The sequence below is a fragment of the Ochlerotatus camptorhynchus genome, unplaced genomic scaffold (genome assembly GCF_037179485.1).
Source record: "Ochlerotatus camptorhynchus isolate MF236.1 unplaced genomic scaffold, CSIRO-AGI_Acam_v1.1 ptg000147l, whole genome shotgun sequence".
Classification (NCBI taxonomy): Eukaryota; Metazoa; Arthropoda; class Insecta; order Diptera; family Culicidae; genus Ochlerotatus; species Ochlerotatus camptorhynchus.
Genome location: NW_027040637.1, coordinates 829,925 through 856,806, shown reverse-complemented (window position 1 = coordinate 856,806; position 26,882 = coordinate 829,925). Strand labels below are relative to the sequence as shown.

The 26,882-nt window shown below is 43.5% G+C and overlaps 3 protein-coding genes across 3 annotated transcripts in view; all 3 read left to right on the top strand.

Moving 5' to 3' along the window:
- ChAT (Choline acetyltransferase) overlaps positions 1-26,882 on the top strand; it is a 296,798-nt gene that overhangs the window by 265,396 nt on the left and 4,520 nt on the right. The window lies entirely within an intron of this gene.
- Afti (aftiphilin) lies at positions 423-26,559 on the top strand. Its single transcript, XM_065221727.1, has 4 exons — positions 423-802; positions 865-2,367; positions 2,431-2,791; positions 23,876-26,559. Exons 2-4 carry the CDS (start codon positions 934-936, stop codon positions 25,744-25,746), a joined length of 3,666 nt encoding a protein of 1,221 aa, XP_065077799.1. The 5' UTR covers positions 423-802; positions 865-933; the 3' UTR covers positions 25,747-26,559.
- LOC135701034 (probable serine/threonine-protein kinase ndrD) lies at positions 12,818-14,271 on the top strand. Its single transcript, XM_065221743.1, has one exon. It carries the CDS (start codon positions 13,454-13,456, stop codon positions 14,111-14,113), a length of 660 nt encoding a protein of 219 aa, XP_065077815.1. The 5' UTR covers positions 12,818-13,453; the 3' UTR covers positions 14,114-14,271.

The window sequence follows — 26,882 nt, the reverse complement described above, 5'->3', positions numbered from 1 at the left end:
GTTACCTCTATGTTTGTATGCCTTAGAAAAATCCCACCGACCTCGGCTGGGATTGAACCCTGACCTATTGGGGTGAGAAAGCAGTCACACCACCAGCGCCGGCTATTAGCAGGTTTATTTGAAAATTTTCCATCTGTAAAATTTAAGTGAAAATTCACCAAATGGAACACAGCCTTAATTAAAGTGATTATAAAAAATCTGTCTGAACGTAGCATAACTCACATAAAAGCTGGCACCACTGCCCACAGCTGGCTGCGTCCGAGCTACTTTGTCAGCTCCGTTTCGACTTGTACGCCCCCGCCCGCTCACACACGAAACCGTTGCTCTTCTGTTGCATGGTGGTGTGCGTGTTAACTGTTATGTGTCATTCATGAAACCTTATACTCCATTCTGTAGTGTAGTGAGCTAGCAGAGCATTGCCAGTGAGAAGAAAGAGGAACAAGGAACAACACAGGTGTGTTGCTGTGCAGCAGCAGAGGAGTGTAATATTTTTTTCCCTATCGAGAAAACGGAATTTACCTGGAACGGAACCTTTAATTGATTCCTCACGCAGCGCAGAGAAAAGAGTGAAATTCTTGACAATAGGTAGTGACGATATCCGTCGATTTCTGGCGGAAGTTGCGGGAGATTAGTGGTTTTGGAAACAAGGTGGAAAAAGTATTGCTCCATTCTCGAACAGCTCCATCACTATCGATTGGTTGGTTGGCAGCAGCAGCAGTTGAAAAAGAGAATCTGGAAAATTTTGCTGTGTGCGAGTCTGGGAAACGTCATATGATAGGTGGTTGGAATTAATTTCAGGAAGGTAATTTTCTTTGTTGATTGGTTGATTTGGATGGTTTTAATTGGCGATTTCCGAACTTGCAGGTGCTGGCTCCTGTTGTGATTCATCGTTACGAGGTGTAGAAACAGGGGAAATTTCAAGGTCACTGCAAAATGTCTAGTCAAATTCCCCCACTGGTTTGTCATACTCCGCCTCCGATGGATTTCGATGACGAGGAGGAGGATGAAGTGGATTTGCCTGACCCGGAGGACGATTTCGATGATTTCGGTTCTGCACCAGCTGCTGCCGAAAATGAAGATTTGCCAACACCTGTACCACCTCCGTTGCCCGATTTTGATTCCCCTATTCGGAAGGTGCGGAAGTCACCGTCAGTGGAAGGAAGTCCTCGAAAGGAAAAGGACGTTTCACCACCGATTCCACCTCAGGCTGTGATAGAAGACGTTCCGGATGATACAGAACTGGAGCAACCCCGTAATGAAAGTCCACCGTCGTTGATACTGTCGCAGAATAATTTCTCCGAGAATGACGTTCCAAGTGATGATGAATTTCAGGACTTTGCTTTCCACCCACCACAAGAAGAAACTGGTACTCCTCCGGGGGCGGAAGACAACATCAGCCTGCCTTCGTTACACCTGGATACGGAAGTTTCCAAATCTGCCACCCCGGTACAGTTGTCTGAAAATGAAACAAGCGAACGGGATTCATCGCCTCAAGAACCGGAAGTGGAAGAACCCGAACCGGAACCGGAACCGGTACCAGAAGCCGCAATTACACCTATCGTAGCAGAAGATAATTGCTGTCGGTTTGACGACAATACAGAAAACGATTTTACCGACTTTACGACCGCTTCGAACGAACGGTCTGTAGTCCTGGAAGTGCCAACAGCCAACGACGTATCCTTTGACGATGATTTTGCTCATCTTGAATCCACCCCGTCAGCGGATAGCAATTTCGTGTCGCAAAGTAAAACCGACTTTGCCACATTTGATGCCGATTTTAGTAAATTCGATTCATTCCAAGCATCATTCCCGGCTACTTTCGATGATCCCGGAAGTATCCCTAAGGACGCCTCTGCCAAACAAGTGACAAATTCGGAGGAAAAATCCACCCCGGAAGCACCGAACGAAGATGACTTTGGAAACGATGACTTTGATGATTTCCAGGAGTTTGCAAAGTTTCCCTCTGAAACGGAAAAGAGTAGCAAACCTGTAGAGGAGGAGGCTGCGAAAGTCATTTCGGAACCATCCTTTGATGATGACGAAGACGATGACGATTTTGGTGAATTTAGCGATTTTAAACAATCGGAAGTAGCGCCAGTTGCTGCTGCACCTATTGTTCCAACTTCACGGTCGGCGCTATTCAAGGCGGAAAGCATCTTGACCATCATAAGCGAAATGTTTCCATCCTACGGCGATGAGAATAAAGATGACACTGGCCAGGTGCCGTGGGTAGATCTGCTCCTGCGTAACAAGGTGTACAACGAACTGAACGATATGGATTCGGCGCAAGCGCTGAGCTATCAGTATAACAACTCCGAAAGCAACAAATCTCTCATCCGGGCACTTGGGATCGATTCCAGGAACATTGTGAGTACCGCATCTAGTCGGTTCCTAGAAGGAAAGTAACTTTAAACCCATCTTCATTTGTAGCTCTTCGGACCAAAGTGGAACAGTTCGATGCCACGGTTTGCGGCAAACCTTAGCTTTAGTCCGTTGGAACCGATCAAACCGGTCGCTGCCAGTTCCAGTAATATTAATAATAATAATAATAGTAGCAGCAGTAGTGCGGCGATAGCAAACACCAGCAGTAGTAGCATCAGCAGCAGCAGCAGCAGCGCTGCCAAACAGGAACCACCTAGTAAGCATCATCCTGCTCATAGTCATGTTGCATTCGGCCTAGATCCGCTGCAGCCTTCGAGTGCTGCACCGCTGGCCCCGGGTGCAGTTGCCGGAAATGTCCCGGCAGTGCAGTTCGACTGGACCAGCTCCGGTCTCGTAAATCCCCTTGAAGGTAATTGTCGATCTAATTCTACTAACGCTAGTGTCATTCTTATGCCGCTCAGTATTAACCATCCATCGATTTCGGTTGTTTTGTTCGGTTCTTTTGTTTAAGAGTGTTGAATTACGGCAACTTGTGGACACCGGTTTGGATGAATTATTCCTCATGCAGACATTTTCTGGAATATGTTCCAAAATTTAGTTCAAAGAGGGCAACCTATATCACAAATTCGCTATTACATAGCCTTTTATTTTTGAAAAGGGATAAACATGTGAAAAATAACTCCAGGATTCGGTTCAATATTGTGGATAGAAAGTTCCAAAAATATGTTTTTCGATATTTTTGAAATCATACCTGATCTTCAACATGTTTCTTTGGAATTTCACTCACTGAGATCAGGAAATGGAAATGTCCATCTAACATACTTTGATCCCATCATAAAATTTACACATTGGATTATTGTGCTAACCTCCTTGGAGTACGTTACCACTGAAGTAATTAGACAATGGTAAAGCTTTCTTACTACGCTCCATTTAAGAGGGTGTTGCTTGAGGAAAGAACACAGATGATGATATGCTTTGTACGCCTTTTTATGCATTCTGAAGATAAAGCTCCCCTCGTAATATTACTGGTCAAGTACCCGAGCAAAGTTAGAGATCAAATTGAAATCAGAATTTGCTGTAATGATGTAAATTATTTTGAATACTCCATTCGATCTCATCTTGGTTGACTTAACGGTTAACACAGCAAAAATGAGAGCAACATTTTACACTGTTGAATCAAACGGAAAACTAATCCTGCTTTCAATGAAATCAATTTGATTACTGATTTTGCATTCATAATGTTTAACTGAATATGGACCTGGCGTAAATGGTAATCATCCATGCTTTTCACGCCGAAATACTGGATCTCAAATCTCACCTCGGTTTTGTCACGAATGATCTAAAATGTGTTAAACAAAACAAATAAACAGTAATCGTTAGTTCAACGATGAACTTAAATCAGATTTTTAACAAGAAATTAACAGCAGAACTTCTAGTTAAGTTAGTTAGTTGACTGCCTAATGAAAGCACAATATGAAATCAGACTTGTGTCGCGACAATTGAAATCAAAATGAATTTTCATTATGATAGGAACTGCAAACTTTAATATCGATTTGCTTTCATTTTGTTAACCGACTTTGCTCGGGTATGCTCCCAAGTATCGCATAATAGTGACCACCGGGAGTTGATACTTGCCGAACTTGGCAGTTGTTTCTGGGCTTATGTTTTTTGTGTCTCTGGGGTCTCGGAATAACACCTGTCGTAACTGGGTATCATCCTACTCGAGATTTGGCTGGATTGCGCTACTTATTCAAATAATAGGGCTTTCCGTGCCAAGTTCACGATCGTAGTAGGCTACTGGTGTTTGCTGATCGGTACTCGGTGGTTGCCTTGGTTACCGTCGACAGAGGGCTCGCTTGGGGACTCTCACTTCCAGAAGAAGGAGAGGGCTCACTTGCTCGTCGTTGGGTCGGTTGGTTGCGTGACTGATTTGCTGGTGCTGCCGGGTTGCCTTGGTACCGTCGTTCGGTCGGTTGGATATTATTCCTGCTTTTGAAGTAGATGCTACCTTTTTAGCTTCAGAATGGAGAATGACCCACATGGTAGTAGTAGTAAAATTATGTTTATTTCTGTTGATTATTGTAGTACATTGATTTATCATATTAATTGATTAGCCTATCTGGCTCTTCATCTTTGTTTAATTTGATATTCTAATTTAATATTTGCGTGTTTCAACTAGTTAACAGAATACCCCTTTGAGGATTTGTTTTATTTGAATGGATCACATCATTCGAGCAGTTTAAAATGACGTTTCCTACCACTCGAACTTTAACGTGGAACAATATTTTAATATTTTTTCTTCTACAACCTCGAGAAAATAGGGTCTTATTTGTAAAATGCTTGAAAAATCTGAAATTGATTGTTTCATTTCCGTAAAATCGCTGGTAGAAGTTCGTCCCAAAACTGCTCGACAATATGATTAATTGAAAAAGTGATAACCTACCTAACTACGAGTATAACTTAACCTAACGAACTAGATTACGTATGATCTGATGATTTGATCTCAGACAGGTGTCTCTGAACCTTTCCAGGATGGATACTCTCCGTTCTTCTAAAGTCTGAATTCAGGTTTGGTGGATCTCAGAATTTCTAGTTCGCGGGGGACTGTTTAGGACCATCCTAAGGATCTTATTCTGGATCCTTTGGAGTTTAAGGTGATGGCATTTTACGCAACTCTCCCAGATTGGCATACCGTACTCGATTACAGGAAGGATGATTTGTTTGTAGACAGCAAGCTTATTTTTCAGGGACAGGGTTGACTTCCTGTTGATAAGTGGATACAACGATCTTATCAAGATGTTGCACTTGGTTTTCGTTTTGTCAACGTGCTCCCTGAAAAGAAGCCTGCTGTCTAGTGTTAGCCCGAGGTACACGACCTCTTTGGACCATTCCACCACTGTGCCGTTCAGGCAGATCTTGTTATTCTCCGACGGATAAGTCTGGGAGATTTAGAGTGTGGAAAGATAATGACCTGGGTCTTTGCCGCGTTGATACGGATCTTCCAGCTGTTGAAGTATTCAGACAGGACGTCCAGGCCTCTCTGAAGTTTGGCAGTCAGAGCTCCGATTACCCTACCCTTGTAGACGATGGATGTGTCATCTGCGAACAGATACAACGATCCACCATCAGGGAGAGCCGGCATATCAGAGATGATCAGGTTGAATAGGATGGGGCCAAGGATGCTTCCTTGTGGAACCCCGGCACTGATATTGAAAGCATCCGATGTGATGCCATTCAGAGAGACTCGGAACGTCCTGTCTGATAGATAGTTGTTTATGATCTTCACTAGGAATATTGGAAGACCGTACTGCTGCAATTTGAACAATAGGTCATCATGCCAGACATTGTCGAATGCTTTTTCAACGTCCAACAACGCCATGGCAGATGTTTTCGAAACAGACTTGTTCCGTCTGAGAAAAATTGTTACTCGAGTCAGCTGGTGGACGGTCGAACGACCTTTCCGAAAACCAAACTGTTCCTCGAGTAACAAGTTGTTTTCATCGGCAGATGTTAGGAGCCGGTGGTACACTGCTCTTTCGAACAGTTTTGATAACCCTGAGAGAAGACTGATTGGTCGATAACTTGAAGGAGAGGATGCATCCTTCCCAGGTTTCCGGATGGGTATGACTTTAGCTGACTTCCAACACGAGGGAAAGTAGCCAAGTCGAAGGCACATATTAAAAATCAGTGCCAGATGGTTGTAGAATCTGGAACTCAAGTGTTTGACTTCCAGATTCAGGATGTTGTCGAAACCTGAGGCCTTCATGTTTTTAGAAGATTTGATATAGGTAAACAGTTCGTCATCCGTAATCTCGGATTCCTCTGGAAAAATTTTAGGAATCTGAAGAAGATTGGTTGCATTTTCAACAACCTCAGATTCATGAGGGCTGACGATGTTTTGTCCGAGATTATGGTATGGGAGCTGACGAAGTGTTGACCTATCGCGGCAGCCTTCTCTTCAGGAGTTATCAGATGAACCACTGGGTCGCCGGGACGATCCAGTGGGGTCAGTGGTGGAATGGGCCTAGACTTGTTTTTAAGAATTTTTGTAAGTTTCCAGAAGGGCTTAGCACAATCTGGGAAAATCGTTATTTCTGAGGTCCACCATCCTGGCTTGGATGGTTTTTTGCCAGGCGATTACAGTTGGTCTTAAGGACAGGCAGACCAGAGCGTTGGTACTGCCTTCGGATGGTGTTACGGAGTCTAATGAGATCTTTGGTAGGGCTGTCAAGGTTCAGAGTGTTACTCACCTGTCTGGATAGTGGCCCGGGAAATCGCCTTCTCGATGGTTTGTAGACACCGGTCAACATCTTCGGGCGTCCCCGGTTGGACATCGTAGTCGATGGTTGTGTCGACGCTGTGTTGATATTGCGCCCAGTTGACTCGATGGTAGTTGCGCCGGGAAGCTTCGAATCGGTTAACCGAGGATCCAACTTCGGCCACCACCGGGTAGTGGTCCGAGCTCAGCTCCTGGAATGCCACAGGTTGCGAGATGTTGTGTTCCATGTTGCTTACGAAGATGTCGATGGTCGCATGGACCCCAGACCGGCTCAATCGGGTGGGAGAGTCCGGGGCCAAGATTGTATAGTGGCGCTCTTGCAGGTTTTCATTGAGGATGATGCCGTTTCTATTGCTCGGACCGTTGCCCCAAGCTTGCTGGGCCGCAGCAGCAGCGAGACGATGCTGAACTGTCCGACTGGTGGGAACCATTTGGATACTCGCAGGATTGGCTTGTTGGTTGTTGAGCGGATGCGGGGCTAGGTTCGGAACATGTCGACGGTACTGGACTTCCGTGAGTACAGGAGGCGAACGATGATTACGAAGGCAACCGAGCTGGTTGTTGATTGTGGCCTTCCGACGGATATTATTGAACTCCACTCGCTTGGGACACCCGCGATTGGAGGCTTGGTGGTTTCAACCGCAGTTAACACGTTGGCTCGATGTCATCGACTTGCTCACAGGACGCAGCTGAGTGAGTTCCAGCACACTTGCGCAGTTTGTCTTCATGTGGTAGTTTTTGGTGCTATGGCCATATGAGAGGCAGTTCATACACTGCGTTACATCACGATGTTGGGGTTTGTAATGCTCCCAACTGATGATGACCTGAAACAGGTCCCGGATTTTGGATCTCAGAGCCGCAAGACTGGTGGATCCCTTCGTGAAGTGCACCAGGAACAACTGGTCACGGAAGCGGGTGTTTTGGTTGGGACGCCGGTTCATCGGGTACATTACCTCAGGCTTGAGCCCCAACCGCTCCAGCTCGGATTTCACCACAGTCGCCTCGAACGACGGTAACCCACGCAAAACCACCTTCAGTGGCTTGCTCGATGGCAGATCATGCGTGAAGAAGTCCACGTTGTTGTTCTTCAGGAAACATCCTATTTGTTTGTACTCCTCCAGGCTGGAGCACATGATTTTGGTACCGATGCTGCAAAGCTTGAAGCGAGGCAGCAGCTTGTGTTTTGCCAGTTCGGCACCCAGCTTGGCAACATCCTTCACCGGCGTGAAAAGCGGGGGAATCCGCTCTTTTCTTGCAATGGGAACGGCGTCACCATCGCCATTTTCTTCCGGGAGTACTGCATACTGGTTGGCTTGCAGTACTCGTTTTCCGGCGTCATCCTGCGACGCGCTGGGCTTGATTAGCACCTTCTTTGAAGGGCCCGCTGCTGACTCAATGGCACGTTTACGCACCATTTGTTTCGTGTTTGCAAGTTCAATTTAACTTGCCAGAACGCGAGACACTTCCACGGTGCAACGCGACAGCACAAAACGAAACAAAATCGAATCGGAACTCGAGCGAAAATACGGACTGAACAGCTCGACAGTCGAGCAAAGAATGAATGACCCACATGGACAGTACACCCTCTTTAAATAACTAAAGGCTTTTACACTTCAACCAATCAGAGATTGCAAAGGGGAATAAGGCTGTCCACGAGACAGTTCCGATCAGCTGACTTTTTTGTTTACCAAGAACTTTTGACAGATCACAGTAGAACTGACAGTTCACTCTCATATGAATTTCTGCTTTGTTTATGTTTACATTCAGCACCATTAACACCAGACCACTCACACACTCTTGATTTCTAAATGTCAGTTCCACTGCGAAACGTCTCTTGGATCACCTTATACAATTTCATTAGGGAATTTCAAATATTCTTATTACTATACTTCGTTAATATTTTTGTATTAAAACACAATTATTATAATTTATTTATTTTGTTTGCTCATCGCACCTTTATACTACAACACCTTCGTTTTCTTAGTGTTGATCTTCAGTCCTATTGAATTCAATAGCGGCTCTAATACATCGATGAGCCTTTCCACATCCTCAACCTCTTTGCAAATGAATATAAGATAATCCGCGTATCCGTATGCACGGTAATTCGATCCTCGATCCATAAGCCAATTTGATTTCCGGGATGAATTCGTTGACCGATTGTAAGACATGATGCAATATGAAGATGAACAGCTGTGGGCTCAGAGGACATCCTTGCTTTACCCCTCTCATTTTTTTTTGAACGAACCCGTCCTCTGCCCAAACCATTGGAGCGATGTTTTCTCGTGCAGGCATGCGGATATAATCCGGTTGATTAACGATTTTGAAACACCCATTTCGGCAAGAATGGTGACTGCTTTTGACATTTCCAGTCTGTCAAATGCCTGTTTCAAATCAAGTGAAACCAGGATGGTTTGCTTCCCTTTTCTCCATCGTTCATCCAATATTCGACGAAGCACAAACACTTGATCCGTAGCACTCCTTTTTTGTTGCAAGGCCATTTGGTAACCGGGTAGAGGACCGACTGGGTCGGACAAGCGTTTCAGAAGCAATCTTGCATACATTTTGTACGCCGTTGAGCAAAGAGTGGTGCATCTATAGTCTTCGGTGTTTTGCGGATATGAAACCTTTGGAATGGGGACTTGAACAGTTTCTAACCAGGCTTTAGAAACCTGATTGGTTCTGAAAACTTCCTTCATGAGATTTGTCATCTTCTCTAGAAGCTGCTTTTCCTTTCTAGCTTGTTTTGCTGCCTTGTTCAAAATACTGTTTTTCCTGTCCTCCAAACGTTTCTGTTGCTCTATAAAGTATCGCTTGGATGCTTCTACCCTGCGAGGAGTGGAGGGTGAACCCGTTTTATTCAGCGTCTCTTTAGCTGCTCCAATAATGGACGATTCAATTTTGTTCCAGCTGCCTTCTACATCCATCATCTGACCGGGGGAGCGCTCTGCCAGCACTCGTCGATTGATTTTATCCTGGAACTTCTCCTGTATCTCCTCATCTTTCCTTAAACCTTCCATATCGAACCTCATTTTTTTCGGTGGGTTTGCCGACTGGCTACGAGATCTCCCAGGCTGAGATGGGAGTATTTTACCTTAAATGAAATCATTTTATGATCACTTATGAGCGCCGGGTGAAAATATGCTCGGATATCAGGAATCTTCATGAACGGCATTTTTGTCATCAGAATGTGATCTATCTGGGACTCGCTTTTTCCATTCGTCCAAGCAGTCTTGTAAGCGGTCACGGTAGTCGACACATTTTCTGTGATAATTGACTGCCCTTGCCTCCGACACTTGCAAAACAAGCTATCATAGTACACTACCAAACTAAAATGTCGTATGTACACTACCAAATAAATAAATAAATAAATAAATAAATTAAATAAATAAATTATGTAATAAATTTTAGTTTTTCTCATAATAAGAGCTGCTGATGGTATGCTTGTGTGAATTCTGAAAATAGCAAGTCATGATGTCCTAGTAATACTATTTCTGATCAGAAATAGTTTGATTTACACCAAATTGAGGAATTACAACGAAATCGCACATGTCATAATATTATGATAGTTATTTTGATCATTTTCTTTTAGCTCGAATGTTATTCTACCGCTCGTGTTGTGTGAGAGAGACGACGGTAGAGCATGAGTGTTCGAATACAAACAGACTGTCGCGCACGACAACGAAGCGAGTGTAGTAAAAAACGTCAACTGTTTCTACCCCTGCGTCCAAGTGATCGTAACTGACGGTGAATGACTGAAAGTGAGATAATTTTTTCAGTCCGAACCCATGCATCAGATTTTTCAACGCCGAGCCATTTTGGTTGCTGTAATCATGTAGAAGGTTATTCCCGATAAGCAATTTGTCGTTGTCAGCCTGGTCACTTTTCCCAATTCTCGCGTTCATGTCTCCAGCTACAATTATTATCTCTCGAGTCATATCACGGAGAGTGAGTAATTAAACCCTTAACTTGCCAAACTCCTCGTTTTCAGCCTGAATTCCTCCTCTAGCGTATGTTGATATGAGCATTACTTTTTCTCCAAATATTTCGCAACTGTACAAGCAAGAGTTGTTACTTATCTTTCGACAGCTATGCTCTTTGCTTATGCATTTCGCCACCAGAATGGCCGTGCCTCCACCTATTCTGTCGCGGGGTCGTTCTTCCGTATTGATGTTAAACCAGAGATATTTTTTTGTTTCGATTGTGCATTGCGCTAGACGAGTTTCTTGTTTCATATAATTGCGTGATCATCCATTGCATTTCGTTTGACTTCATACGAGCATCCCATATTCCAGCTAGCGAAGGCGAATTTATCCATCTGTTGTATTGGTCTCACTGACTGCTACGAATCCACGTCCGACCCGGTAGTTAGTTGCGATGCGTTTGGGCCAACATGTCTCTGGAATTTTAGAAAGTGCGAAGCGGGGGGAAGCAAAGCACTGTTTTCTGCATTGGCATTAGGAGTATTTCTTTCCGAGTTGATTATCAATTTTTGAACTACAGTAAACAAATACCATAAACGATGTATCCCGGATGGGTAAAATATCCCACAAATGGTGTTGGATGATACCCCGAACACGTCGTTAAGGGGAAGCTTGCCGGCCCGAAAATAAAAAAAAATATTTTCGGTACATTTTTATTTCTTTAAAAATATTGGGAAAAAAATATCAAAAATCAAAGAAAATCAGTTTGTTCCTTAGATTTTTGTCAAAAATTACATGTAAATTTTTTTTCTATCTCATCATGAAAAAAAATTGGACTCTCAGCAAAACCGAAAAGTCGATGTTTTGTGGTTTTTTGAGTCCAACTTTATGCCATAATGACTTATAAAAAATGTTTTTGCACGTGAATTTTCTTTGAAAAATAAAAAAATATGTGATTTTCTTAAAATTTTGATATCTTTTTCCAATATTTTTAGAAAAATCAAAACGTAATTATTTTTTTCGGAGCGGTGAGCTTCCCCTTAAGCTCTCTTTTATAATTATTTTTATTAGGGTTTCTCGTGACTCAAGACTCGCCTACGCAAATTAATACCATCTTTGGGTTGGGGAAAGTTTCCCCTATCCGATGATGCTGATAATTTGCGTTCGATTAGCGAGGAAAGAATAATCAACGTAACGAGGGTAGATCACCTTTTCGTGGTACATTACGGGATGTAAGATCTACCACCATCGACTACTTCAAACTAGGGGAACAGGATTTTCAGTAATCCAAGGAACGCATCTTAGTCCTTGTTACTTTTTATGCCTTGTTGATAGTGATAAGTCCTTGGGTTGCCTGGACCGAGGATGATCTTGAAACAAGGAAAAAATGAGTTAGTTAGTCTTCACCTATGTGATTCCTAATCTTCTAATCGTTGTTCCCTAGTCTGAAGTGGTTAAGACTAGGGTTCTGATGCATGGTCATTATCGGTGTCATAGCTTGTTTTTGTTGTTAAGGAATCCAATTTGGAGGGTGTTTCAACACTCCCAAGGGTATAAATAGCGGGACCTTTCAATTAGAGTCGGATCCTTGCGATAAATGCAAGAGTGGCAACTGTAAAAAAAAATCGAATACTTCATCATTTCTCAATAGTGATGGAGTAATACGACATGCACTAAACTAAGGACACAGGATAAACTACAATAGATCAATTTACTGGTCGCAGAAGTGTTAGGTCCCGAACAGAGGAAAAATAATCAACGTTTTGTTTATAAACTTTGATAAAACCTTTACAATTGTTGATCTACAATATATATTGAATTGGTTCCTCTTTTTGATAACACGAAATTCCATCCGCCAAACTGAATATAGCGACTATTAGGTTTTGCACCGTCGGGGTTAACCTCAATCTGATGACAGTTTAGTGGTACTGTTTACGTGGACTTAGCCGATTTTTTCTTGGGTGGATTTTCTCGATAATTTTTCAGACTGCAGTGAGATGTAAACCACATTTCTGCAATGTTCACGAGCAACATCCTTGCAATGCGCTGTTCCTCGATAATTTTCAAGTTAAAATTCGGAAATTTTAGAATTTTTTTTTTTCGAAAAAACGACTAAGTGCTTGTAAACAGTACCACTGAACTGTCAAAAAGGTTCAGCCGATTAACACTGAGTTCATTTGTGACGTCACGCTGAACCTAATAGTTGAAAGCCGTCATTACAGTTCAGCTGGGGTGACACCGCGGAATGCCAACCTGAGGCAGGGCACCCAGCAGGAACAATATGCATCACCCCTTATTGATGTTTTCTGATCGATAGAACGGAAATGGGCGGTTACGACGACGTAGGTCCATTAATTACAGCTAGCGATTTTACTAACTTAATGAACAGTGCTATGTCAGGTTGCAACTATTAATTAAAAATATTTACACAACCGGTGTCTACAATGTGCTTCTGCCGTTTTCAACATAATTTTCATATTATGAAACACTCTTAATTTACTTATTCGTCTTAGCTGCAAATCCCACTAGAGAATAGAATAACCGACCATGACCAAATAGAAAAATATCCCACTGTTTGTTTAGAAATCTCCCTGTGTATAAAAATTTATCAACTCACGCTATTTGCTTTATTCGCTAGTTGGGTTTGTGATATGTCCACGAAAAAAAAATCAAGTTGAATCAAAGAATTGAGTATGTTTATTAACCGATCATCTTTCACTCATCGTTTTTCTTCATCTTATTGCATACCACTACTTAACTATCTTGAAAAATCTGTTTGGATAATTTTAATAAAACGAGTATAAACTACTGTAAACATATCCCAGCATCACACGCACACACATTATTATTGGACCTAGAACAGCTAGAGGTGATGGCTAATCTAAAAGATAAAATAAATATTGATTCCTCCTCCTCCTCATGTGACGCCAACGTTGCGCCATCATCGACAACGCCATTACCTTCGACAATAACGACAACATCAATCACACCAACAATGGTTTACAACAACAACAACAACAACAACAACAACTACAATAACAAAACATGCAATGCTAATAACCCAACCGCTGGCGGTGGCGTTGGATCACTGTTGGATGATTTGAACTTGTTTTGCTCCGCCGACCCGCCATTACCACTCAAACCGATATCATTCGCCAATGCCTTCACTTGTAATGTTGGTACCGTCGCGACCACCTCATCCGACTGTCCTTCCTATTGTTTTGCTACCACCTTCATTCCTGCTACTACTACTACTACTACTACTACCTGTTGTACCGCATCCCTTTCACGACCACATTCACCATCATCGCCATCACCACCACCACCACTACCAACACCGTTACTCACAACAATAACAACAACTACAATAATAACAACAACATGCGCTACTAACGGCACCCCGATGAATGGTGATGGCCACGCGGCTGCCGCCGTCGGTACTTCCTCTGTTACTACTCTGCAATCGTTTGATGATTATTTGGATCTTAGTAAGTTTCTTCCACCGGCTATAATCGAGTTATTTGCTTGGTAGTAATATTCGTGAAAAAAAAAAAACGGCATGGCGCTTATTTGCTTCCATATGACTGCATGTTTTTCTTTAGTTCTTCTGAAGGTTTGGATCGCATGCTGTTGCATTTCTTCAGTTTAGGTGTTAGCTTCAAACAATTTTAATATGAATTCTTATTTTAGATTTTCAGGTTTCTTCTAATTAATCATTATTAAGGCAAATTTACGTTTTTCAATATTTTCTTCAAAAAAAACTTATTATCAATTTATAAAAAGAAAAGACCTGTGATCACATCTAACAATAGCCTTAATTAAAGCGTTACCCATATAGAAATAGAACAAAATGTTTAGCTTGTTACAGCAATCCTTCAGTTGGTGGGTCAGTTGATTGAAAGCATTTGCTGCGTTCATTATATCAGCGGTATATACTGTAAAAAAGTGTGATAATGTCAGCCGTAATTCATGCCGTTGTATCAAATATTAATATAATTGCAAATTAGTGGCACCTGTGGTGTAGTAGTAAGCGTGATTGTCTCTCACTCAAAAAGACCTGGGTTCGATTCCAGTCGGTGCCGCCGGGATTTTCTAAGGCATAACATCTCTGATCACACATTTCTTCGGAAGGGAAGTAAAGAGTTGATGGGTCTATATGGGTCCAGGTGTGGGAGCTGCTTCAGTACAGAAAACAAGACCAACGGAAAACAAATCAAGAAAAAAAAACATTGCAAAAGTATTCGGTGAAAATAGTATTCGTTTCACCCGCCGAAGAAGACGAAAGCCGCTTAAATTAAAACTCACTCGAAGTTAACACAAAATCGCGGGTTGCCAAGCCTTGCAGACAAAATAACTTAGTTGGCCGTGCAACTAGATTTACTTTTATTCTCTCCGGTCTCTTATTAAACATTGTCTCTGGGAAAATCAATTTGTGGCAGGCAAGATCTGCAGGGGAGGAATTGCTAAGTTCAGAAGGGATTGGTAGTAATTTCAATCCGCCAGAAGCTCCATTGGAACGCGCGCTGGTAGTCCGCGCCACAGAAAAGAGCCCATACCTTACCTTACCAATCAGGCTAAGGCCTTGTTGTCCTCTGCTGTCCGAAGAAGTCGTCTCCACTCTACTCGATCCATGGCCACACTTCGCCAGCCCCGTAGTCTGCGAAGGGTCCGCAGGTCGCCTTCTACTTGGTCGATCCACCTTGCCCGCTGCGCGCCTCTTCTTCTTGTTCCTGTTGGGTCGCTTTCTAGAACCATTTTCACTAGATCGTCGTGCGGCATTCTTACGACGTGCCCAGCCCACCATAGTCGTCCAATTTTTGCAATGTGGGCGATGGATGGTTCTCCCAGCACTCCCCCTTAGATGGTACGCAACACCTTCCGTTCGAAAACATCAAAGGCGCGTTGGTCCTCCACGAGCATAGCAGGTCTCATGGCCGTAGAGGACCACCGGTCTAATCAGCGTCTTGTAGACAGTCAACTTCGTGCGGCGGCGAATTTTATTCGACCGGAGCGTCCTCCGGAGTCCAAAGTAGGCACGATTCCTTGCCATAATGCGTCTTTGAATTTCTCTGCTGGTATCGTTTTCAGCGGTCACCAGTGAGCCCAAATACACGAACTCATCGACCACCTCGATTTCGTCACCGTCAATCTGAACTCGGGGTGGGAGGCTAACATTGTCTTCCCTAGAACCTCTTCCTTTCATACAGAATTTTGGTGCGTTGATGGCAAGTCCAATTCGCCTAGCTTCAGCCTTCAGTCTGATGTACGTTTCCGCCATCGTCTCAAAGTTCCGGGCCATGATGTCGATGTCATCGGCAAAGCCAAGAAGCTGGATGGAATTCCTGAAGATCGTGCCACTCGTGTCTATCCCTGCTCTTTTGAACACACCTTCTAACGCGATGTTGAATAGCAGACACGAAAGTCCATCACCTTGCCGTAACCCCCTTCGATATTCAAAGGGACTCGAGAGTGTCCCGATACTCAAACAACGCACATCACTCGATTCATCGTCGCCTTAACCAATCGCGTCAGTTTGTCCGAAAATCCGTACTCGTGCATAATCTGCCATAGCTGATCTCGATCGATTGTGTCGTATGCGGATTTGAAATCGATGAACAAATGATGTGTGGGCACACTGTATTGCCGGTATTTCTGCAGAACCTGCCGAATCGCGAAAATTTGGTCCGTGGTAGCGCGGGCACCTATGAATTCCACCTGGTATTGCCCCACGAACTCTCTTGCAAATGGTACAAATGGGAGAGTACCTTGTAGGCGGCGCTCAGCAGTGTGATCGCGCGGTAGTTGCAGCAATCCAACTTGTCGCCCTTTTTGTAGATTGGGCATACGACACCTTCCATCCACTCCTCCGGTAATATCTCCTCCTCCCAAATCTTGGCGATTACCCAGTGCAGCGCTCTAGCCAGTGCTTCACCACCGTATTTAAATAGCTCACTTGGTAGTTGATCTACACCAGTTGCTTTGTTGTTCTTCAGCCGACCGATCTCCTCCTCAACTTCTTGAAGATCAGGGGCCGGTAGCCTGTCGTCTTCTGCGCGTGCTCCAAGGTCTGTTGCCGTGCCACCTTCGTTTTCTGCTGCTTCACCGTTGAGGTGCTCGTCATAGTACTGCTTCCACCTCTCAATCACCTCACACTCGTTCGTGAGATGGTTACCGTCCAACTTCTTGCACATATCAGCTTGCGGCACCTAGCCTTTGAGCGAACTATTTAGCTTCTCGTAGAACTTCCATGTGTCGTTTACGCGGTACAGACGCTTCTTCCTTCGGAAAACCGAGTTTTGTCTGTTCCGCGCTTGTCTGTATCGCTCCACATTCAATATCGTGCGGTGTTACAGCATTCTCGCCCATACTGCATTCTTCTCCTCTTCCAACATTTTGCATTCGCCGTCAAACCAGTCATTTCTTCGGTCAGGGATCGCAGTACCTAGTGCCGCTGCAGCAGTACTACAATAGAGGTACCTCAAAGACTAGAAGGTCCCGAACTCAACTTTTTGGCTCAGCTCTGGTACTATCTTCGGTCCCAAGCTAATCGATACACCCCTCGAAACATTGGAAAATCCACGAACCCCTATCAACCCTTTCATAGCGAAACAAAACAAACATAGTGTAGTACTGGAATTTATACTAGAATGGGATACGTTAATCGATTTGCTTGAGTCCAATAGGCTAGTCAAGTAGCCAATTTAAAATCGTTAGTTTCAAATTGATTGTTGATACTACCTATGGCGGAACGGATGTTCCTCCAGCCATCTTCAAGAGTAGCTGCGCCAAGCTGCTCTTCCGTGGGTAGTGCAACTTCCAAGTGATCTCCAGGTGGCTTTGTGGATATCCTTGCGGGGGAAAAGGTACTTCGAACTACCATACCCCGAGAGGCTGCAAAGTTCATGCATCGTTGGCCGTTGTCGTTCGATACGGCATGCAGGCTGTTTGGCCCGATTGCCGGTCTATACATTGCCTCCCGTCCTACCTGAGCGTTCATGTCGCCGATGACGATTTTGACGTCCCGTTGCGAACAGCCTTCGTACACCTGCTCCAGCTGTGCATAGAACGCTTCTTTCTAGTCGTCGGGTCTTCCTTCGTGTGGGCAGTGCACGTTGAGGATGCTGTAGTTGAAGAAACGGCCCTTAATCCTCAACTTGCACATCCTCGCGTTGATTGTGATTGGCGCATCTTACCCAGCACTACAAAGCCGGTTCCCAGCTCATTGGTGGTGCCACAGCTCTGGTAGAAAGTAGCCGCTCGATGCCCGCTTTTCCATACCTTTTGTCCCGTCCAGCAAAGTTCCTGCAGTGCTACGACTTCGAAGTTGCGTGGTTGAAGTTCGTCATAGATTAACCTATCGCAACCAGGGAAGCCGAGCGATTTGCAGTTCCATGTTCCGAGTTTCCAATCGTAGTCTTTATTTCGTCGCGTAGGTTTGTGGCGATCGTTCCGATCCGTATTTCTTTCTTCAGTATTTGCAACTTAATGTTTTTTTTTCCAGGGCGGCTTGTTGGGCCTGCCCCAACCCCCTGTCTCGCCGGGGGACCATCGTGCACAACTCTGTGATCAGCCGCTCCTAACATGGAGAACAGACGCCGTTTTGAACCGCACCTCCATGGTGAACAGACGCTCGGGTTTGGTGAAGCATTTCCTCTATCACCGTACTATGGCTACCGCGCCAGTGTTCGCGTCGCACCTCTTCACTTTGCTATTGCCGGACTGGCAACATTGCCCAGGCTACGCCACCCAGCTGTGTCCATGTTTTAGCTGGTAGTCTTTTGTTATCATATGACTCGGGGAGGCGTGAAGTAGGAACTTGTGAGGACCAGAGCTAGGTATTCCGCTCCTTTCAGGTTGTCAACTCACCATTTTGTAGCCCAAAGCCCAGAAAAGAGCAAATGGTCGCCGTAATTTTTGCATATAATACGGCGGGAGAATTCAAGAGCATTTTTTTTTCATTACGTCGAAAGTAACAAAGGTAAACAAAGTCGAGCTATCAGTGTCAATCGATGCTCCTGCTATTGTACTATATACTGTCCGAATATAGGATCACATCCCATTTTTAAATTTATTTACCTGTGAAATTGCTTTTTGACATAATCACCTTCCGATCAAAATATGTTTCAATGTTACTTAAGTCACCCGATTTCTATGGAGATGTCGTTTGTCTTAAGTAACAGCGCAGATAAACCCGTGAAAAGTGTACGTTCGTCGTTTCGCTTTCTCATTATTAAAGTGAATAAATCGAACTGTTAGTTGCTAAGGTGATTTAGGTGGTCCTGAAATGATGATGATGGTGCTGGATATCGATTTTCGGTCTCTAGACATCATCCCGATTCCGGAAATATACATATTGAAGGGTATTTGGTAGTATTTCCCATTTTTTTTTAACTCAGCAGCCGCCATCTTTGATTTCAAGATGGCGCTGGACATCGATTTTCGGTCTCTAGACTTCATCCCGATTGCGAAAATATGCATATTGAAGGGCATTTGGCAGTATTTCCCACTTTTTCTGAAATTGGAAGCCGCCTCTTGGATTTCAAAATGGCGTCAGAAATCGATTTACGGGTTTTAGACGTCATCGCGATTCCGAAAATATCCATATTCCATGCATATATTGGTCTTGATTCACTGAACAACTTCGCCAAAGAAAGCAACTTCCTAGATGGCAAGGATTTCAAGATATCACACAAACAAGGGCATCATTAATGCATGCACACTAGCGCCGCGTAGTGAGATTATTCCGAACTTCTGTCCACCAACGATAAGGTCTTGATCCACTGAACAACTTCGCCGAATCGCGTACGTTTTCTGCATTCAATGTGCGAAGCAAGCACGTCGGTTTGACTGGCAAAATGGCGCAGTCGTTCTGCCTTTTGTTAATTGCTTGTGTGGTGTTTGCCGCAGCAGCTCGGTGGAAGCCGATTTTTCAATTCATTCATTCTCCCGCTTATCGTGCATATGGAAAGTTGAAGCTGCAGAATGACCGGGAGTACGCTGCGTATTTTGTTTTCATTTCTCTTTTCCAATGGTGAGCTATGCTGTACGAGTCTCCCGATTAACGCGGTAGGAAATACATATGTTATATTCACCGCTATAACTCGGCTGTTTTCAAACCAATCGATCTAATTTTTAATATTTGAAGTCTCTGGTTAATACTTTTTACGTACAAAAATGACATCGACTTCTTTCTACCTACCAAGCTAGTCTGGTTCCCATAAATCCGGATTTCTTGTATAATGTTCCAGAACTAAGCATTTTCTTGCCTTTCGCTAGATTTTCGAAGGAATCGATATCAAAGTAGAATCTCCTTCAAGAAACAATTTCAGCTTACTTGAGGACCAGTTTAAGGTTTCTCCCCGGAACGGCCATTCCGGCGCAGGTTCCCGTAGGGCCTCTAGTGGCCATAGAAGTGTTTTGGAAGAAACCCCTACAATATGGGTATCAAAATTCATAAATTTACAGCAGGAGACTGTTTATCATAATTTTGTGATCATCCGATGGATTGTCTCCGGGATGGCCATTCCGGAGTAGATTCCCGTATGACCTCTAGTGGCCATAAAAGTGTTTGAGAAGAAACCCCTGCAATATGGGTATCTAAATTCATGAATTTATAGCAGGAATTTAATTTTACAGCAGGAGACTGTTTATCATAATTTTGTGATCATCCGATGGATTGTCCCGGAGTTGGTTCCCGTAGGGCCTCTAGTGGCCATAGAAGAGTTTGGAAAGAAACCCCTGCAATGATTTTACAGATTTTGCTCCACCTCCACCAAAGCAGGTCCGTCCAGATTATTCTTTTGCGTTTGAGTTGTAATTTGTTTGTAATTTCATACTACAATAGCCCTTCGAGGTTTATATGGCAATTACAAGGGAAAAAAAAAGATTTTGTTTTATTTTCTTCGTTTTAGCCTTTTTCCAAAAATGATATACGGGTATGCCTACTATCTTTGCTTATGTAAAATTTGGTGACTACTTTTTGCGAGGGGGACGACTCTATCTACGATGCAGAAAATATTGTGTTTTGCTGTAGCTAGCTACGTGCACGCTGAGTAGATAGAAAGAAGATTGATGACAATTCTGAAGATTTCCTGCAAAAAGATGATGTGCGATGCAAGTAGATGTGACAAATGAAAGAAATTTTTCGAAGATTGATTAGCTAGTGTGAGATTTGTTGAGTATCTGAACTTAAGATTTAGATATGTCGCCCCCCTCGACTTTTTTATATAACTTTCTCAAATTTTCTCGTAATAATTTCCTTATAAAAATCAAAGAGCAGTAAATATGAGATTGCAACCAAATGGGTTCAAATTTCTGGAAAATAGTCAGAAATTATAATCGATTGAGCATAATCTATATTTTTAAGCACCCTTGTATAGAGGTTAGTCATGGATTTGCTAAATATAATTTATGAAAATTTTCAGCCTGTTGTATTAGCAACCTAGAAATCTCTAGCGTAAAAAATGTATCGAATTTGAGGGAAAAAACGGTAAAGCATTCGAACTGGGGTCATTTCTTCATTATCTTACAGGTTTGTCCTAATGAAGGGTGGTTAGGGAAATGTTACGTTTATTTTATTTGCGAGTGGGCTAAAGGGTATCAGAGTATCAAAATTTAATAAAATGTTGCCCTTGGTTAGAGTTTATATTAGATGGAAGGAAAAAAATAGAGTTTATCTCAGCGAATTTCAGTTCAACTTTTCGAGGTTTTCAGAACATCAGTTGCTATAAGAGTACATAGCTTGAGAACGAATGCTCTTAGAAACAAGGTTGTATGGTAAAACACTACTTCGGAATATTGGAAAAGTTTCCGTTATACGCTTAAAAAATAATGAAGACAAACAGTGATATCCAAAATATGTAAAGGTAAGAAATGATTTGCCCAGAAATTTAATTAAAAAAGCTGTATGTATGGCGCTGTCGGAAGACTGATTTTTGGGGGTTTGCCGAAGTGAAGTGAGGTATGCTGCAATGGAACCGCACCTTAGATTGAAATGATGAATAAATTAAGGGTGATACTATCTGCTCACCGCTTTTTCTGCGCTTTCCTTCAATCAATTGAAAAACAGCGATGAAATAGTGGTGACCACTAGCACAACACCATTCAATTTGTTGAGGCACTACGGTTGAACAAAAATATATATCTTACCAAGGGTTCTTATGACGATTTGGTCTTCATTCTCAAATTGCACGTTAATCGCGATGCAGAGTCGATCTTCAGTGAAATTAACTTTCCTCTCATCTCATGTGGAATGTTTTTCTGAATTTTCTCAGCATCGATGTTAATGTATTTCTTGGTTTTCCCCGATGAAAAACTGGTACCTAACGCACTAGCTAGCGTGTCAAGAATCGCACGCATTTCGGGCCAGTCAATCGAAGACAAAGGCATATTCCTCAATGAATCGACAATGATTTGTTCATTAATAGCCACGGACGTTTTTTCCATTTTCTTCGATTTTGCTTCCACTTCCTCACCCTCCTTAAAAAAAACCCTTTCCTTGGCCAACGCGAAATGTGTACTGCGAAAATTACGCACAAAATTTCCCGCATCGAAATTCTTCTGGAAATATTTACAACTTTCATCACCACTCAACCTACACCACACACCCACGTAATTTTGCACAACGAAATCCTTCGCCAAATCACGAAACTTCCTCTTGCCTGCGATTTTTCTTTTCAATTTCAACCAGTTTCTTATTAAAAACAACACTGCTAAGTTTGCAAACACCCCAGCAGGCCTGGGATCAATCCCAGTCGGCGCCGCCGGGATGTTCTGAGGCATAACATCTCTGATCACGCCTTCCTTCGGATGGGAAGTAAAGCCGTTGGTCTCCGGTTCATGAGTTGATGGGTCGATAGGTAGGGTCCAGGTGTGGGAGCTGCACGTCGGTAGCATTGGTGCTCAGCACGGAAAACAAGATCGACGAAAAAAAAAACAAACCCAAAGGAAGTTTGCAAACACTACCTGCGCTAGAGGTGACTGCCGTAGAACTGACTTTTTTTGCAGTCATTCACTGCAGCAGACGACAAAGGGATCTTGACCGAAATGAAAATGTGAAAAAATCCAAACCGAAGCAGAGTGACTAAACGAGAGAGGATTGTTTACGAGAGGGAGCAAAAACTGATTTTTCTACCTATTCGTTAAGCTGTGCATTTGGAAGTATGAATGCGAAAAGCAGCGTGGAGCAACGGATGGTATACGAAGTACCGCACACAAAAGACTACATGAAATTGAATGAATGGTTATGTTGACTGCTCATGAAAAAAAGGACAGACAGAAGCCCTGGTTCTGAGACAAAACATCTCTGATCACGCCTTCCTTCGGAATGGAAGTAAAGCCGTTGGTCCCCGGTTCATAAGTTGATGAGTCGATAGGTAGGGTCCAGGTGTGGGAGCTGTCTCCCTGGCGTCGGTAGCATTGGTGCTCAGCACGGAAAACAAGATCGACGGAAAACAAATCAAAGGAAAAAAAAAAAAAAGCCAATGTCTTGTTGCATATCTCCTTAACCATCGAATTTAAATATATTATTTCAAAGTATGTCAAAAAGTAACCTTCAAGGTGTTTACATTTATTTTTAACAGACAAGCACAGACAAACATACGTTACTCTTTGAATAACTTTTTCTTGAAAACATTGAACCTATAAAAATAGGACATCAGTAACGACATCTCTCGAGCTTATTGCGGAAAAAAAAGCTTGCTCGCAGAGTCGCTAACAATGTTGCATGCAAGGTAAACAGAACATATAGAAACGTCAAAGTGATCCGACGCCAGCGCTTCGGTGAGCAGTTTGCGCACATGATAATATTCAAATCAATCGTTAAATACGTGAACGATGATCCAGAATGGAGAGTTACGTCTGTTTGTCTGTGATATCACAATACATCAAATAACAGTCGCAGTGGATTTATGTCCCAAAGAAAGGAAAAACAAACACCATCATCTTTAGTCTTACAATTTTTGTGAAATTACTAGGAACATCATCTTTCAACTTGGGACCTCTTTAGGCCTTGGGCTCAGGACATGTACATTTTGATAAATTCTCCTCTAACCACCATAATTAACTCAACTCAATCATCGACATTTTCATTCGTAGTTTAGTTAAATGATGCATGCCATGTTTGCACCACGTAAGGCTTATCGCTAAAACGCTTCCACTACCTATTAATACTGCACAATTAAGTTAACTAGCTTTTAGGTGTTCATGCCGATCATACTTTTGAGAAACTGATACTGAAATTTCTTCTCCTATCATCTTGTGCGCCTCCGTAAACTGAACTTCGTTCGGACCTTAGGTGTACAAGAGATCCTCCAGGAAGGTGGTGCACTCCAGTCCAACAAGAATGGGCCAAAGGGCGAAGTTTTGGATACGAAAATCGCAGAAAACTCAGGCACGGCTGCTGCAGATGAAGTAGTGGCTAGCAAGACGCAATCGATCCTAGAACCTAGTCCGTTTGCTCCGGAGGAAACCATTGCCAAATCGACGACGACGAAAGCGCATCATTCCTCGTTCGATGACGCTCCCAGTGGCAACGAAGACGAGGACGGGTTTGAGTTTGTCGGTAGTAGCAACAGTAGTAACAGCAATCAGCATCAGCAACCAACGTCAATTCCTACAACCACCTGTCCCCCTGTATCTCACGCTGTTATGCCACCACCTGCTGCAGTGTCGTTAGCGTTAGGACTTTCTTCATCATCATCGTCATCATCATCATCGCCGTCTGCTTGTTCTTCTCCCTTGGCGACGACGTCCACGGCGGTGTCCAGTGGTGGTGTGGTGCGGACGATTAAGCTGCCGGAAACACATATCTACACTCCGAGTAAAGGGGTGAATCCGGTGTCCCGGGACTCGACCAATCGGACGGAAATGTATGCCGAAGTTGGGGGAGATTTACGGCCTAGTGGTGGGTTCGATAAGAGTATCGTAGTGCGGGAATATCGTGATGTGGAGTACAGCTTGGAGAAGACTTTGTCGAAAAATCAGGCGTTGGCCGGTGGTGACGAAGAATTCGACGATTTCCGTGAATTTCAGGCTGTGGAAAGTGCGGGCAAAAAGGAGGATAAGGAATGGTCCGGTTCGAAACGGACACACCTAGATGTGGGAGGAGATTTCAATTTCGGGAATATGAAAGATAAGGTTGGTAGTTATTTGAAGCCGGTTTTCGGTACATCACCGACGGAAGAGCTAGATCAGATGGATGACGATTTCAGCGAATTCCAAGCTGCAGTTCCCGTGCCAGAGCCCGCTAAACCAATTGTAAATAAACCATTAGCAACCGTGTCCAATGAGCAAAATCGATCGAATACCAGTTCTCCGATACTGCTAAGTCCTTCGATTCTTTTGCCTCAGCAAGCGCAACCGCTACAAGCAACCGAAACGGGCAGGTTGACCCAGATAAACTGGCCGGAACCCGGAATAGATCCGGACGAACTTGCAAGATTTGAGGCTGCTTTCCCAAAACCGAAAGCCGCTCCTCAATCGATTTCTTCCAACAATACGACTCCAAAGCATGTCCCTGCACCAGCCTCAGCAACGGCCGCAGACGATGACGAATGGACCGACTTTGTGTACTCCAAACCAGCTACCGAAAAGCCTCCTCCGACCAATTCCAAAAGCTCCAATCCCACCCATGCCAATAATCAACAGGAAGAGTGGACTGATTTCATCTACAGTACTCCTGCGTCGCAGAACCTGTCTTCTAGTCAAAACAATTTCAACTACCAGAACAATTCCTTCGGTGCAAGCAGGTTAAACGGGCCAAAATTCAACTCCTGGAACCAGCCGCAACTTCCACCTCCACAGTTCAGCTCATGGAACAGTAATAACTACTACTACACACCACCAACCAATACCAACAGCAGATTCTCCACGCCCTCAGCTGCTCAAAACCAAAAAGTGCCAACATTTCCCTCTGCTCATGCACCTGCTCATCACCATCCGAACCTAAACAACTTCTACCAAACACCACAATCAACGGTGCCCTCCAGTCAAACTCGGAACATCGGACAGCCGAACTACATTCCAGGCATTTCTCAGCTGCCGGAACTGTCTTTCATCACACCTAACTCGACCGCTGGCAGCAGCACTCCGGGAGCCGGCGTGAAACCTTTCGCACACTCCTTCCTCAACAACGTGATATCGAGTAACAATTTTACCAAGAAATGATTGTTGCTGTACGGTGGCGGAAGCGGTGAAACCACAGGAGGTGGTACCAATACGCGTAAACCACGCCGTGTGCTCCGGAAGCAACCGGAAACCGATTCACTGCAGCACCATCAGTCAGTTCCGACTCCACCTGCAGCTGCAGCCGTCGCTGTGGGAGATGTTATCATGTAAATAGCTCCAGTGTCCCGCCCTTCCACGGACATCACACCCACGAATCGTTTAAAGAGAGATATTTGAAACCCCCTGATCATCTACATCGGAAGAAAGTTGTAATGATTTATGCTTTAGGCAAAAACACATCCTAGCATAGCATATTGAAGAATGAAGAAGCGTTAGTTGAGCTAAAATTTAAGCGTTTCTCATTTTCTTGCGCATCCGTATTTAATTTGTTTATCTCAATTTGTTGCATCGTTTTTATCCATTAGATTACGTTTTTGTACTACCAAAAAAGACATTGTATAGAAGGTACTTAGGAAAATAGAGCAAAATCAGCAGCTGAAAGTTGTGTACTTAATATTTAGATAAGGACTAGAGAGGTGAAAAGTGAAGGAAATTAGGAAACCGTGAAGACTTTCTTCTTATTTTTGAAGAAACTTATTGGTTGTTTTATTGTGCTGTTGCAGGACCAAGCGCGGTTTTTGCATGGTGAAACGAGTATTCAGAGACCCAATGTTGAGCGCTAGTAGCTGAATGTAAATCGGGCAGTAATTATTAGCAGTTATATTTATGTCGATGCCGCGCGGCGAGTTTGCAGCAAGCGAAACCATTTTTAATCAATAAAGGGGATTCACATTATTTATTTAGCAAAATGAACACTCGTTAAAAATTGTGAAATGTTTGTCCGAAAAATCCTTCATATGTGTTTCAACTTACTTCACTGTTACCTGGACTTATCTGGTACCTTCCAGATTTTTGTGGACCATCCAGACATCCAGACAATCTCTTGTCTAGACCAGACTTTTCATGATTCATCCAGATTTTTTCTTATTAATTAGTTGTTGATTCGGCCGGTAAGGAGCTAGCGCTGCATCTTACAGACTGTGCACAGGCGAACTGAAGCCGTTGTGTCGCGAGTGATTGGTGATGGAAAGTGGATGAAGTCCTTTTTCTCTCTGCTGAGATTAGTTGGAGCAGCT

What these genes read in the sequence shown, in the direction of transcription:
- Afti (XM_065221727.1), top strand. Translation starts at nt 934, where the DNA reads ATGTCTAGTCAAATTCCCCCACTGGTTTGTCATACTCCGCCTCCGATG. An exon ending in GGATCGATTCCAGGAACATT is followed by an intron (nt 2,368 to 2,430) that starts GTGAGTACCGCA and finishes CTTCATTTGTAG; the next exon opens with CTCTTCGGACCAAAGTGGAA. An exon ending in TCTCGTAAATCCCCTTGAAG is followed by an intron (nt 2,792 to 23,875) that starts GTAATTGTCGAT and finishes TTCGGACCTTAG; the next exon opens with GTGTACAAGAGATCCTCCAG.
- LOC135701034 (XM_065221743.1), top strand. Translation starts at nt 13,454, where the DNA reads ATGGCTAATCTAAAAGATAAAATAAATATTGATTCCTCCTCCTCCTCA.